General features: G+C 41.7%; 1 protein-coding gene across 49 annotated transcripts in view; it reads right to left on the reverse strand.

Annotated features, from left to right (window-relative positions):
* Window positions 1-2524: 2524 nt before the first annotated feature.
* GTDC1 (glycosyltransferase like domain containing 1) overlaps window positions 2525-13535 on the reverse strand; it is a 182395-nt gene continuing 171384 nt past the window's right edge. For 30 of the 49 annotated variants that reach the window (XM_080599802.1, XM_080599792.1, XM_080599789.1 and 27 more), the window contains 4 exons: window positions 11792-11862; window positions 11003-11094; window positions 10577-10606; window positions 7873-8048 (listed from right to left, as the gene is read on the reverse strand). In XM_080599802.1, coding sequence (XP_080455928.1) covers window positions 7890-8048; window positions 10577-10606; window positions 11003-11094; window positions 11792-11862 — 352 coding nt within the window. In that variant the 3' untranslated portion in view covers window positions 7873-7889. Of the gene's footprint in view, window positions 4483-7872; window positions 8049-10576; window positions 10607-11002; window positions 11095-11791; window positions 11863-13535 lie in introns of those variants that run through there. The other 19 variants (XM_080599818.1, XM_080599830.1, XM_080599817.1 and 16 more) reach the window with 6 other exon arrangements.

Here is a 13535-nt window from a genome sequence, read left to right on the forward strand (position 1 = left end):
CTCTAGGAAATTATTCCCATGAAAACAATTTGTTTGAAAGAAAATGCCCTCCAGCCTTTTCCACACAAACTAGTCTTGGGCTAGTACATGAGAACCAAACTTAAAAGTGACTATGAGCAGAAATGAGACCGACTAATTCATTTCAACTGTCCTTACTGGAATAAGAAACAAAGAGTAAACAGCTCGAACGGGGAAAGGTGAATTTAATTTTCAAGGCCCTGTAACTTTTAATAATCTGAGGAACAATATGGGAGGTACGTTCTACCCTCCCAGTTATCCTGAGATAAATTCATTCAAGATTTATATTGGTGTAATAGAGAAGCAGAATTTGCTCCATGGCTTCTAATGAACTGCTGGCTCGGTCTTTAAAAATGCAATTAGAAAAATCTAGCCTCCTAATTCGGAACAGCTTTGAGCTAAGTCAGAGGTCTCGGCGCTGCGAGCACGGGTGAAGCTGGGCTGCCGCGCGGCTCCTCGCGGTGCCTGCAGCACGAGCGAGCGGGGCTGGGAGCGCTGGAAACGCTTTGCAAAAAAAAAAAAAAATTCCCCGGTTATTTTAGGATTTTCTTTTCCATTAGACGGCAAAAGACAATTCTCATGTGGAATAAACCTGTGTTTCCTGTGATCTCAAACGCTAAGACAAAAGGATTGGGGGATTAGGTGCCTGGCCTGCTATTGATGCAGGAGGCGAGGAGCCGTCTGGTAGGAGTCAGCGAAACCCACTGCGCTTCAGCCGCGCGCCGCAGCTCCCAGCAAAGAGCTTGCAGTCGCGGTGTCAATGCAGGCGAAACATCAATAAATATGAAAGTAAGTCGGGGCTAATTCTGTCATTTTACTCTTAAGATCAGGTCTGTGCATTCTCAGATTACTCATGTGTGGAGGAACAACGGGACCGAGATCCCAATTTGCCTCTGTGACCTTTTGAAGTGAAGGCTTTAAATGAAGCAGCGCAGAGCGGCTGGCTTGTTTGATCTTCGCAAACTGCGAGCCAAAACTCCTCAGGTTGTTTCAGTCTGCTGCGGCACCCAGCCTGAGCCGGGGGGGGAAGACCACCGGGGGGGTAACAGGGCCTCGGCCCACCTGAGGCCTTGTGGCACCCCGCTGGCAGAGGACCCTGAAACGGGCCGGGCTGGCCCCAAAAACCAGGCCAGCCTCCGGGACCTAGGAGACGCGGCAAGGATGTTTTCATGCTCTGGACCAGCTGTGTATATTCACTAAGAATGTAAAGAAGTATCCGAGGATAATGCCGCGTTGCTATTTATTACCCTATAATTAAACTTCTAAGAGTGTTCCTATTATAAAGCATTATTTGCAAGGGTTTGTAACTCTGAGGGAAAATTTTCCATCCAGATGAAGCCTTGCTCAGACTAGCTAGGAATGGTTAAAGTATCACCGATCAGTAAGCGAGCCAAAGCCGGACATCACCTCGCTAAGGAGCTGGGTGAGACCTCCTTCGGCCGCGGGCCTGGTCAGGACATGCTCTGGAGGCATCAGCGGTCTCGAGTCAAAACCATCGAGTTCTGGCGTATCGAGTCTCATGGCACTACGTGCGCAGGCTGTTCGCCATAGCATGACGTTGCAGCATCTCCTCTTTCCTTTTATTGGTTTGGAGAGCGACTCGCTGTGAAACCTGGGACAAGCCACTTTAATCGTACCATGCCTCAGTTTCCCCAATAGTAAAAAAAATATTCTAATTTGTTCTTGCTGGTGCAAGGTGTGATAGCCTTAGTGAAGATTTATGATGCAGTCAGACAGGAAATGCAAGAAGTTCTGCTACTTGGCTCTACCAAATGTGACTACCACATCCATGCACGCTTCCCTGAGAAGACCACATTCAACATCTAGAGCCAAGTTGGGCTTTGATCGAGCAGAAACAGGGAGAAACCAACATATAAGACAGATGATTACTGCAAAATTACAACTCTGCAGTGCCAGAAAAATATCTGAACATTTACCATTTGCCACTGGATCTCCCTCGGCTTTTTGACTGATTAATAGAGCAATTTTAAAGAGAGCTACTGCCTGCTCACGCTGAGAAAGGACAATTCAGCATCTTGATGGTGTCAGAAAAGATCCTTTCCCACTGCTGACTGGGAAGCCAGTGCGTGCAGTGGGACCAGCCTGAACCTCTCCTCTGCCATGGATGCAGCCCTGGAGCCCCATGGAGCTGGGGCAAGGCTGGCACAGGAAAGATGCTCACATTTACCATTGGGTGACAGCCTGCAGGCACGGGGACAAGAGCCACCCTGCCTGGTAGGAGGGAGGATGAAACCATACCTGTCCGTCAGGAGAGGTCTTACCAAGCTTTACGTGGTAATGACTTACCGAGAATCCTCTTCCTGCTTCTTCCCAGAACGGAGCTGAAAATCTTGGAATTGTCAGAACATTTTATTATCACTTGCAAAGCAGATTCTACTTCATCAGATAAAGGCACAATTGCATTCATTGACTCTGACACAAGGATATGCATAGTGATAAACATACAGATAGATGTACACACTTATACATGAATGAGATATGCTAATTAAAAATTGCAGTGGGCACTTTATTAAAAATTTATTGTACAATCTACATCTTCAAAACATTTTACATCAACAAATATAGCAGCTTGACTGCTGGAATCATAAGTGATTTATCTTTAAAAGACTGTATTTGTAACTGGATGCAAAGATTCTTGATGAACGGCCGTTACATTTATACTACTACTTTTTATTGGAAGTATTTTGACTGTTATCTGTTTGTTCTCCATCCTTGAGAGAAATAAAACAAGTGTCTCAGCTTTCATTTTATCGGATAGATGGCACCATGTAGCATATTTCCCATGCTAGTTTGAATTACAGCTGTTTATCTTTCAGCTTTCTTTAAGATTAATTAAATGCAAATGTAACTCCGCGAATCATGGGATTACCTGCCAGACCCCTTATTAATACCTTCACTTAAAAACCCCTGTGCCAGAGAGTCATTAATTTGCAAAAAGAAAAGTGCTAAAGCAGCCCTTTGCCTACAAACAATTCAGAGATGGCTGCCCAATTAGTCCGGTAGCACTCGGATCCTCCTTTCAGGCCCTGTGGCCCTTTGAGGACACAATAAGGCTCCAATGATAACCTGGCAACCTAGGTAGAAACCCAGCCAAGTGTGAGCGTTTGAAGCTGCAGCTTGGCTGCCATCGTGTCGGCGAAAAGAAAGAATTCAGGCACCATGTCATCCAGTACAAAGGATAAAAACAGATTCAACCGGAAATTCAATGTGGCACCACATATGGGATACATGAGTGCGGTTATACAACAGGCCACATATTTTTTTTGAACAGTCTCCTGCATGTGATGCCGAGGACATGTGTAACCATCATAACGTCTCTAAGAATCTGTATTTAATTTGAGCTGGGGTGGTGGCAGGGATTGGAGATCTGAAGCCGCCACAGGTTTGTGGCAGATGGCTCTGTGTCAGCTATGACAAGCAGCCAGGCTCGGCTTCCTCTGCAGATTTTCTTTTCTCTCTGATCAGGTAAATATGGGCACACTCTGGAAACTTCCACAATTCTGCCTGAGGCTGCAAGTTTGTGACTTAGCCCCATCTGTCACAAATCTTCCCTCGGTTCTGTTGCGAGCAGAGACCTGAATTTACCACGGAGCGCTGCCCAAGAAAAGCCAGCCATCTCGCCCTACGAGGAAGCAGAGGAGAGATCACACGCAGAACGTCAGCTGCTGCCGCAGAAGGGACGTCTCCGGCCTCGGGAGGAGCAGCGTGTGCGGAGCCGCTCGTCCTGGGGACCAGCCCCGCCGCCGTGACCCGGCCTTGCCCAGCGCGGCCCCGAGAGGCAGCTGGAAGCGCCAGGCCGGATCCAAAGGGAGCCCCGTGAAGTTGGTGGCAGCCCTGATCGAGCACCTCCACCACCAAACGCCGCTCCTACCAGCGGGCTCAGCAGACACAGCAAGGGCCGAGCGGGCCCGACCTGCCTCTCACACCTCAGACCTGGCAGAACCAGGAACCGGCAGGAGAGAGGGCCTAACTCCCCTGCGCCGCCATCGCTGGTCTGGCTTTTGGCCTCTACTTCAGAGTAACCTTGGAGAGAATCAACTCCACTCCTGTTTTTTTGGAGGGGGGTAAGGGTGGTAACTCTGCAAAAGTCTGGGCATTCATGTTTTCAAGGAATAGAACATGATTCAGTCAACAGTTCCTAAATATGCAGAGACAAAATCGTCATGAGTAGCAAAGTTTTCACAGAAAGCAAGATCTTTGTGTGAAGAGACAGCACAGTAAGTGTCAGCAGCACTGCAGTATCTTCTATGATACAAACGTTTTTGTTTCTTGTGTCCTCAGAGTGGAACAGAAATATTTAATATCTATGCTGCCATCAGTAGACTTCAGAGTTAACCTTCCGAATTCAGTAAGGATCCGTTCAGACCTGCTGCTTCAGGGTAGCTGGAGTTCAAGCAGACAGTACTGTTTTGGCATACATTTTATGCACATTCTTAGAATTCCCTTAACAAAATTGAGAATCAATGATTATTATTCAGCACAAAACCTTAGACTTGGAGTGCGAGAAAGCAGAGTGATTTACAGAGCCAAATTGTGTCGGGTCAGCTTTACTCCGTGACCCAGCTCCTTCCCCCTGTAAGTGAGTATTAGGGAAGAATCAAGGTGGAAAGCAGCTTGTAGTAATTACTTTTGGAGCTCAGCTTTCAAACTCCAAGCACCTTTGGAAACCACCATCAAAAGACAGCATTGGTTTACGTGAACTGGGTGCACTGTGAGGCCCGAGCCAGAGCTATATAATACTCCTCAGTAGAGTAATAGTATTTCCTTGAAGAAACTACAGTTTCTTTTATCAACCTTTAAAAACTCACTTCTTTCTTTCTGTGTTTAAATAAAAACATAGATGTTGGATGTGAATTTATGCAAGATACCCTTCCATTAGGAAAAGAAGGTTCAGAACACATTGAGCAACCATGACACTAGGAAAAGAGCTTCAGGCTTTCTTTCTCAAGGTAATGCGGATACACTTTACTGAAAAACAATTAGTTTTCATGCGTTTTGCAACTCTTCTGTCAATCTTAATTCCTTTGACCCATTTCTCCATCTACCATTTTGCAGTGGCTGTGGTTCATCTACTTTCTAAAACTAAACTGGAAGCTATCTATCACTGTTATAATAAAAAGTTCAAAGTCCTCTTGTTGATGCTGAAAGATGCCCACAGGACTGCCTTCTTAATGAATGCTTTCTTCCTGCTCCACAGGCATGGCCAACTGCTACGAGCTGTAGACCAGGATTTTCAGAGAGCTGAAAGTTCCTCGATCCCCTGGCTTTCAGAGAGCCACAGCAAGCCATGGGAAAAGATGGAGTGGGAGCTTCTGCTTCCAGCAAACAGCTCAAGAACAAGGAGATACTCAACATAATATGGTTGGCTCTCAGAATAACCTAGCAGGCAACTTCTAACCGCCCCTGCTAGCTCATTTCTTCTAGCATGAACATCCACAAAAGCTAGCAGACCTCACTCTACCAAAGGTGTTTCCGGACCCACGTGCAGCATGTAGACCTTAGATTGACCCAAACTGCCTAAATTGTGTCCGTGGTCCAGCAGATCTTTCTACCTCCTAATGTAGCTAGGTGTTTGACTATATCAGATACATGGGAATGAAAAATGTGAAGACTTCAGTCTAACCTAGACGCAACCCTCAGCAATTGAATCCATCCTGCTGTGAAGGTGGCCCTGCTTTGAGCAGAGGCTGGACCCAGATGACCTCCAGAGGTCCCTCTCCGAATTACGCTAGGATTCTTTATTCTAAATAAGTAACCAAGGTTTTCTTTCACATAAAAAATCCTTGTTCATACATTTTACTTAGGCAGCTCTTCCTAGCACCAACAGAGACGGGAGGACATGGAGGCAGCATGCTGCATTTCATTTTCTAGCTGCTCTAACCTTCCTATTCAGGTTCTGAGAGGCAGATTTAGACCATCTCTGAAACCACTTTAAATTATTCTCACTGGAAATTGAGCATCACAAGAGGAAAATACAAGTTTCACACCTGTGCTTCCAGCCTGCTTCTGACCTGCACCTAATGTCAACCAGGTAGAAGCAGGAATTCAGTACAGTGCCTCCTTCTTTCCCTGCAAGCTTGCTCTGCCACTGAAAGGAAAGTCAGCACGATGGGTGGGAATATTTGTACTATTCACACAGCCTGGAGAGCTCTAAATTAACTTTATCAGCTTGGGACAAAAGATCTGGAGAACACTGTAAGCAAACATCTGCTCAATATACATTCACGGTTAAAAAGTAAACAGTGTGTTTGGCTCCATAAGGAGCAGGTTGAAAATTATCACAGAGTACAACACATCACATAAATTGACGGCATGGCCTAGAATACTCTGTAAAGTAATGATCACACCAGCACAAAAACAGCTCTCAAGCATCAAAATGGCTTGAATGATAAGAGGTAAGAATATAAACACGGGTTAACATTCACAAGGAGAGACTGAAAAGCCCAGGATACTGTAAGTGTTTGACAAATGTTTACAAAATAATGAATGGTTTGGAAAAAATGGAGTGGGAGCTTCTGCTACCAGGCGAACAACTCAGGAACAAGGAGACACTCAATGCAACTGAAGGTGGGACACTGAGCCAACTGAAGGAAATCTTTTAATGCTTGTGTCTGTAAACATGGAATGAACTGCCTTGCTACAGAGAGCCATGAAAGACAGCAAGAGAGGTTTCCAAGGGCCTGAATGTCAAATGGAGAACTAGTATGTACAGTATGGAAATACTTAATACTAAAAGAACATGCAAGATTATAAAATCTCTGATTCCTGGGTTAAGACCAAGCTCTAATTCTAAAAGACCAAGAGAAGACCTTTAACACCCTACTTCTACCCGTGTCAGCCTTCTCTCAGATATCTGATGCTGACCACTACCAAAACCATGATATTAAACTAAGCACATGATGTGCTGATCCAGACAGGCAGCATGCCTATGGAAAAATGAAGTTCTCAGGGAGTTTTTTCGGAGGGTGGTGAAGTAGAAATAAGGACAGAGGCATCTTCCCTGGCTCTTACAAGGCTTGTTCAAGAGCTGTGAAGAAATTTTGTTCCTTGCAATGGGGCTGAATGGCCGATGGACATCTGACATGGGGCTCCCCCAAGCTCCCACACGTCTAGCCCACTGTAACCTCACGGAGCTGCCTGGGTTAGAGGGCAGTTGCATGCAAGTGCAACAAGTTGCTGAGAAGGCCTCTTGCCACCATCCTAGCTGTGCCTAAATATTAAAGCTGGATCAGAAGAGAACTCCTACCTGTTTTCCTGAAATAGCAACTATATCGCTTTATCTCAAATGGAGCAAAAAGAGGGAAAAAAAAAAAAGAAAAGAAAAGAAAAAAGTTTTGTTAGAACAGCCCTATTCAGCCAAATTCTGAGACTGGAAACAATTCAGATGTCTAAGGTCTAACAGGGATCCTAATTTGATTTTACAGCAGTTTAATCCCTTTGAATTCAGCACAGTTCCTTATCTTCTACAGTGGTGTAAGTAGGAAAAAAAAATCACGCCATGTGTCTTTTCATAGTCAGGTGAGCTTCTGTAGTGTGATGGAAATGAGAAGATGAATGTCAGAAAGTGGGCCAAATTCTTTTCTCTGTTAAACAAGCATGAGTGAGAGTAGGATTTTTCTGCAGGAACTGAAGCTGACAGCATGTCAACCAGCACTCATTCAGCTGGGAGGGCTGGGAGAGATGATTTAAAGTTGTCAGCTCCTTCCATGCCTGGCTTTTGGCAACTCTTCTTGTCCCTTTCCACTGTATACTCTTTATACATGCTGTTTTAAATTAAGAAACTGAAGTGAGGGAACTGAAAGGTAAACTCAAAGAAAATAGTGCAGAAACAAATGTTTCACCCTATTTATTTATTTTTTAAATCTACAAGATAGGACTCGGGGAGCTTGCAGACACTGACAGGTCCTGTGGTGTGCTCCAGTGGAAACTGGTGCCCTGTTGTTGTTATTCGCTTGGTTTTGGCACTTTGGCAACCACAAATAGCCAGAACCAAAGAGGAACGTTTGATTCTATAAAACCAGAAGAGAACAAATAATTGATAACAAATGAGGTTTGTTTTCAACAGATCTCGATCTTCTGTTAACAACTGGTAGAAGGCAGCGTCGAAATGCAAATGAACCAGCCCTGGGTGCTGTGAGAATACCCAGGGTAAGTAATGTATCATTTGGAAAGGTTTCTCTAGGTGCTTACATTATGGGCATTTTTAAAAGTCTGCCAGCATGAATCTGCTCAGTGGAATTAAGCTATTACACTTTAATACACGGGTCTGTGCATTTTCACAGGGATATTCGCTGCGTCTGGCTCCCTAACCTGGCTGCCCCGCTGCCATTCATCTTCCCCATGCCCCCAACTTTGTCAGCACAGGCACTGAGGACAACTGAAGGAATAACTGCCTGCTTAATGAGACTGCTGTCTACTTATTACGGGTATCCTTAGCAATAAAATACAATATGTGAAAAGATAACTCGAAGTACTTCTGATGCTGATTACTTTCTGATCTATAAAGCAGAATCCCCAAGCAGTAAAGAAAAGCATTATTTGCTTTTAAAGCAGCTTTACTTTTTTTCCAAAACCGAACAGCTACTTTAAGAACTGTGGTAGGGAGCATGTCAGGAAGGTTTCCGAACGAGAAGTAGCTAGTTGGTATATATTACTGTGGGGGGGGGCCCTCTTCTATGCCACTACAGTATATACTATTATACCATTCTGAAATAACTGAGACCACAGTGGAAGCACTGCGTGCCCTTCATGATTTCACTCTTTTCAGCTTCCTAAAAAGAAGCATCGTTCCAACTCTGGTTACACACGTCTAAGTTAGCATCTTCCTAGAAGGTTTACGGATAGTTTCATTGCAAAATACAGACTTAGTGTACGTGGGTGTAGGTACAAAAGACAACTCTAACAGTATTCTCAGAGCTGAGCCAAAGCCTATTAAAGACAACAGGGATCTTTTCAATGGTATTCACAGGTTCTGGATTAGGCCCTGCTTTACTCGTTTTAAAACGATCCCCATGCAGCTCAGTTGCTACCTGTTGCAGACGCTCACTGAACACTCAGGACATCTGGCGGAGCTGCACCATTCATAGCACACGAGTCTGTCTGCAAAGGATGGGGTAAGCCCCCCCATTTTTGCAGTTGCACCCTGGCTGCAAATAATTCCAAAGTTTTTTTTTTTTTTTTTAATTATTTTTTCCATAAGAGAATCACTAAAGCAAATCAGTAGTTTGGTTATGGGGCCTGTGCAGACACTGCTCCCTGTGCCACTTTTTAAGCCCATACCGCTTCACATCAGTATTTGACCTGCCATTATTTCCACTTTTGGTGTGCCAGCCCTGGCTTTATTTAGGAGCTGGGGATCCACAAGCACAGAGGAGATCCACGTGAGCAGGACTGTTAGCCGAACTTGAAGCATCGGGAAATGTCAAGGTAAACGTTTAAAGGACTGCTTCCCCTTTGAAGCCACCATGTCTAACTATACAATACTATTGACTCAAGAAGTAATGCTGAGCGCTGGAAGTGTTCAGTCAGCATTTTAAACTATTATGAGCTACCTTCTGAACCATTGCCAAGTTAATAGACAATGAAAGATAATGAGCTTGAAATTGGGTGTTAAATTGCATTTTTGGTTCTCTCCTTTTTTCTTGAAGTTTAACTGTTTCCTGCAGAAACAACATCATCTTTGATGTATCATTATGTAAATGTCTATTTTTAGGTCACAAAAAAAGTCAAGTGCGGGCTAAACTCTCCCTCCTGCTACATGTGTGCGCAAAAGGGTAGGGAGGCACACGAGACGCTGCAAGACCAAGACTTTCTGGTCCCCAGAGGGAGGAACTTGGAGAGATGAGGTTAGGTCTGCTGGCAGCATGAGCCTCCAAATTAGGAAGGAGATTACTCGACTCGCTCGTTAACAGTGTGCCTGGGTGGCTTCAGCCAAGGAATGCTCGAGGAGAGACCGCTTTTATATTGCACAGGTAACGCAAGCAGCATATCTGCCTATGCACTCCCTCGAAGGACTTTCAGGTGAATCCAGGTTTTCACAAATGCTACCTGGAACACCTTTGTCGTGCAGGGGTAATGTGTATCTGCCCTGGTCACGGCGCTTCCAGGGCTGTAAAAGTTATAGCTGAACAGAAAATGCTGTAAGTTTGCATATTAGCATGCAGACAATAGCAGTTATTTTGTAAGAGCAGTATTGTGTAATAATGATTTTTCACTGAAATAATATAAAATTTAGTGCTCTATCTACATAATTAAAAAAAAAAAAGTGATTCCTAGCAATATAAATACACATCTTGAAAACGCGGAAGTCAGTCTAGCATTGAACACTTGATCAAAACTCGAATGGAAGGTCTATCACTTAAACTGTATTTTCTCTACATAAATAGCTGCAAAGAACAGGACATGATAAATACCAGTAAATTATGCTTCTAATAAACTTTTTTTTTTTTATGCTTAACATAACTCAAAAAGCAAAGAGTTAAAATAATCATAACTATCAAAATAATTCAAATAATTCCAGAAGGCAGAGAAGTCTTACCTGGTCCCAGTCACCTGCATGTTTTGAGGACTGCAGATTAAATTAGGATAGGAAGGTAGGTTTATCCTCATTAGTATAATTGTAGGATCTTTCTTTTATTTTCCTTTTAAACTAATGAGTTACATTAATCCAGGTTCATTTTTATAAGCCTCTTGGGTCCAAATGTAAAGGACAGTCATTTTAGAAAACAATAAATTAAAAAAAAAAAGCATGTAGCATGCATTAAGTGCACGTATTTCATAAGACCTAGGTTAATACAACTGGCATCTAGTTTAATTAATCCTTGTTAGTGTAACGACTAATATCCCTCCCTAGCATGTTTCCTTTAAACATTAGTATGTTAATTAAATGTTGTTTTTTTAATTTTTTTTTTCCTTTGTACTTCAATATGGCATTATATCACGTAAAACTGTTCTGAACAACTACCTTATAGAGATGTTTCCTTACAATATCTGGTCTCTTGCAGAAATTCTGAAGCCTTTTAAAAAGCTGTTCAGGTGTAGAATACAGATATTCAGCTGCAGGAAAAACAGATACATTTTTAATGAAACAAAAACCTCAAAGCACACACTCGATATTAGTCACTTTACTAATTAAAAATGCATATTGCTCTGTGCCGCCTCGTGTTTTACATTATTTAAGCATGATTTTATAAGGTTACCTCAGCTCACAAGGATGTTTAATGCTAAATAAGACTGTGTAGTTGTGCTGTTTAGACATCTCCTTTGGGTGATTAAAATACATTATTCTAATGTAACACAATGCATATGTGATACATTTAGTGATGAGATTTTTCAAAGAACTGGTACTACATTAGTGTGTATCCTGTACCACAGTTGCATAGTATTAAGTATTAAATTGTTTAAATAATTTGGTGTGATTTTCAGGCGTCTTTTTTTTTTTTTCTGTATCTCAAAAAAATCTGCAAGCCATTGCAGCATCACTGACCTTTTAACAAAAATCTATCATTATGGGTTGTGTATGCTAACAATGAAGAATGCTATTTCAAAACTTGCTTTTGTGTTATCTTAAAAGAACAGATGGCAAATATAAACTTCGTCTAATGTATTAAAACACATAAAATTTTCCTTAACACTAACATGTTGGCTTGCCAAATAAACAATTGCTTTTGCTCAAGTTTATTCTCAAACTTTATATTTTAGCGTGAATCGCCTATTACTTTTCAGGAAAAGGAGTGAGCAGCAAAGCAGCTACCTGGAAATATCTCCGGGTACACCAAGGCCTTGGGACACAGTGGATAACAGCCGCAATATACAGCTTCAACCCTGAAGATTAAAAATAATAAAAGCATGAACAGGACACTGGGGAGCCAAAAACTTACTTTGGTGCAAGAGCGTAGAGGTTGACTACATATAGCACAAGTAAAGCATTTTTCTGCTCAGCAGCTCAATCCTTCTAAATGCCAAAGTTGCTCTTTTTAAAGAAAATTTTATTGATCATATGAATTACATAGAACAGAACAGCGAGCATATGTTTTGTTCGCTGAATAAATCAAAGCGCAGCTCTGCATTTTTTTGTTTTTTAAATACTGTTTAACACATTTTATAATCAGCAGACAGACACATGTAACAACATGGTGAAGTATGGACGGCTTTTCTTAATAATACTGCAGAAAAACAAGGGCACGCATACGCGCATTTGTATATACGTGTACGTATACACAGATGCACACAATCGCCCTTACCTGGCAGAGCAGACACCCTCCTCAAACTTTCCAAGTCCAAAGGTTAGAATTAAACACAGCCTAGGAACAACTCGCAGTATGCTTTGGGCTGGGATCTTTTAGCTTATGCACATGATTCAAACGATTTCCTTGATTTTCCAGGACATAAACTTTTTTTAAATTTTTAATAAATACTGATGAGATTCCCCTGCCAAAGTCTGTTATGTTTTGTGGATTTGTTTTTTTAAAGGAACAATTTACGTATCTTCTGTAACATCAAATCCAAATATTTTATAATTGCGACACAATGGCACGAAGTTTTCTAGTAGCAATTCTAAAGAAAAGCTATCTGATTCCTGTTTGCATTTTAATAACTGAATGGGTTAAAGCATCAAGTTTTCAGTTTATTTTTTTTTGCATAATGACCATTGATCTGACATAATGTCCCTCAAAAGATACAACTGTAATTTCTGTTGGCCAGAAATTACATACTGAAATTCAAAACACTTCTTAAAATATGTTTATTTTATGAGAGTCTTTGAATTTCCTCCAACATGTTGACCATACGAGGACTTTATTTTTAACTTCAGTTTCCCTTGGTCCCCAGAAAAAATCTGAAATCTTGTCAGTGTTCACCTTTTTTATTTTCAGTGACAATCCAAAAGGCTTTCGCTACGTTCATGTACACATTGGCTTTGTTACTTTATTACAGGCACCCAATCCAGTCCAGACTGAATCCTGCTTACTTTAGCTCTACTTGTTTTTCAATAGGCAAAAAATAAAATAAAGAATAACACAGTCAGCTTTCATGCTACAAAACTATGCATATCCACAAAACCCAAAGATACACATTTCTCTGCAAATGCTTTTGCTAGGCAATGATTGCTAGTTTTTCCATAAACTTAAATTTTGTAATTTATGTTTCCTTTTTTTTTTTAAATAACATATGCACTTCAGATTGCATTTTAAACATTAACAACGATTTCAAAGTGTACATCGTCTAGCACTATATTTTTTACCAAAGGGAAATGTTTCTGATGTGTGATTTAATTGATGATTTCAGTTCTTAAATATTGTGTCATATGTCAAAGCAAATAGATTTTTAAAGTTTTCTTTAATCTAGGAAAAAAAAAAAGAGTGAAACTGTGGACATTTCAGTAATAGCTCAGATCACTAAGTTATGTTAAAATATTTGCTTTTTAATCGTATCGTCTGCATGAAAAAAAAGAACAGCTCCCTAAAACAAAACTGCAGGCCAAGATGCAATCTGAGTCA

The sequence above is a fragment of the Anser brachyrhynchus genome, assembly GCF_964034855.1.
Source record: "Anser brachyrhynchus genome assembly, chromosome: 7".
In the NCBI taxonomy this organism is placed as follows: Eukaryota; Metazoa; Chordata; class Aves; order Anseriformes; family Anatidae; genus Anser; species Anser brachyrhynchus.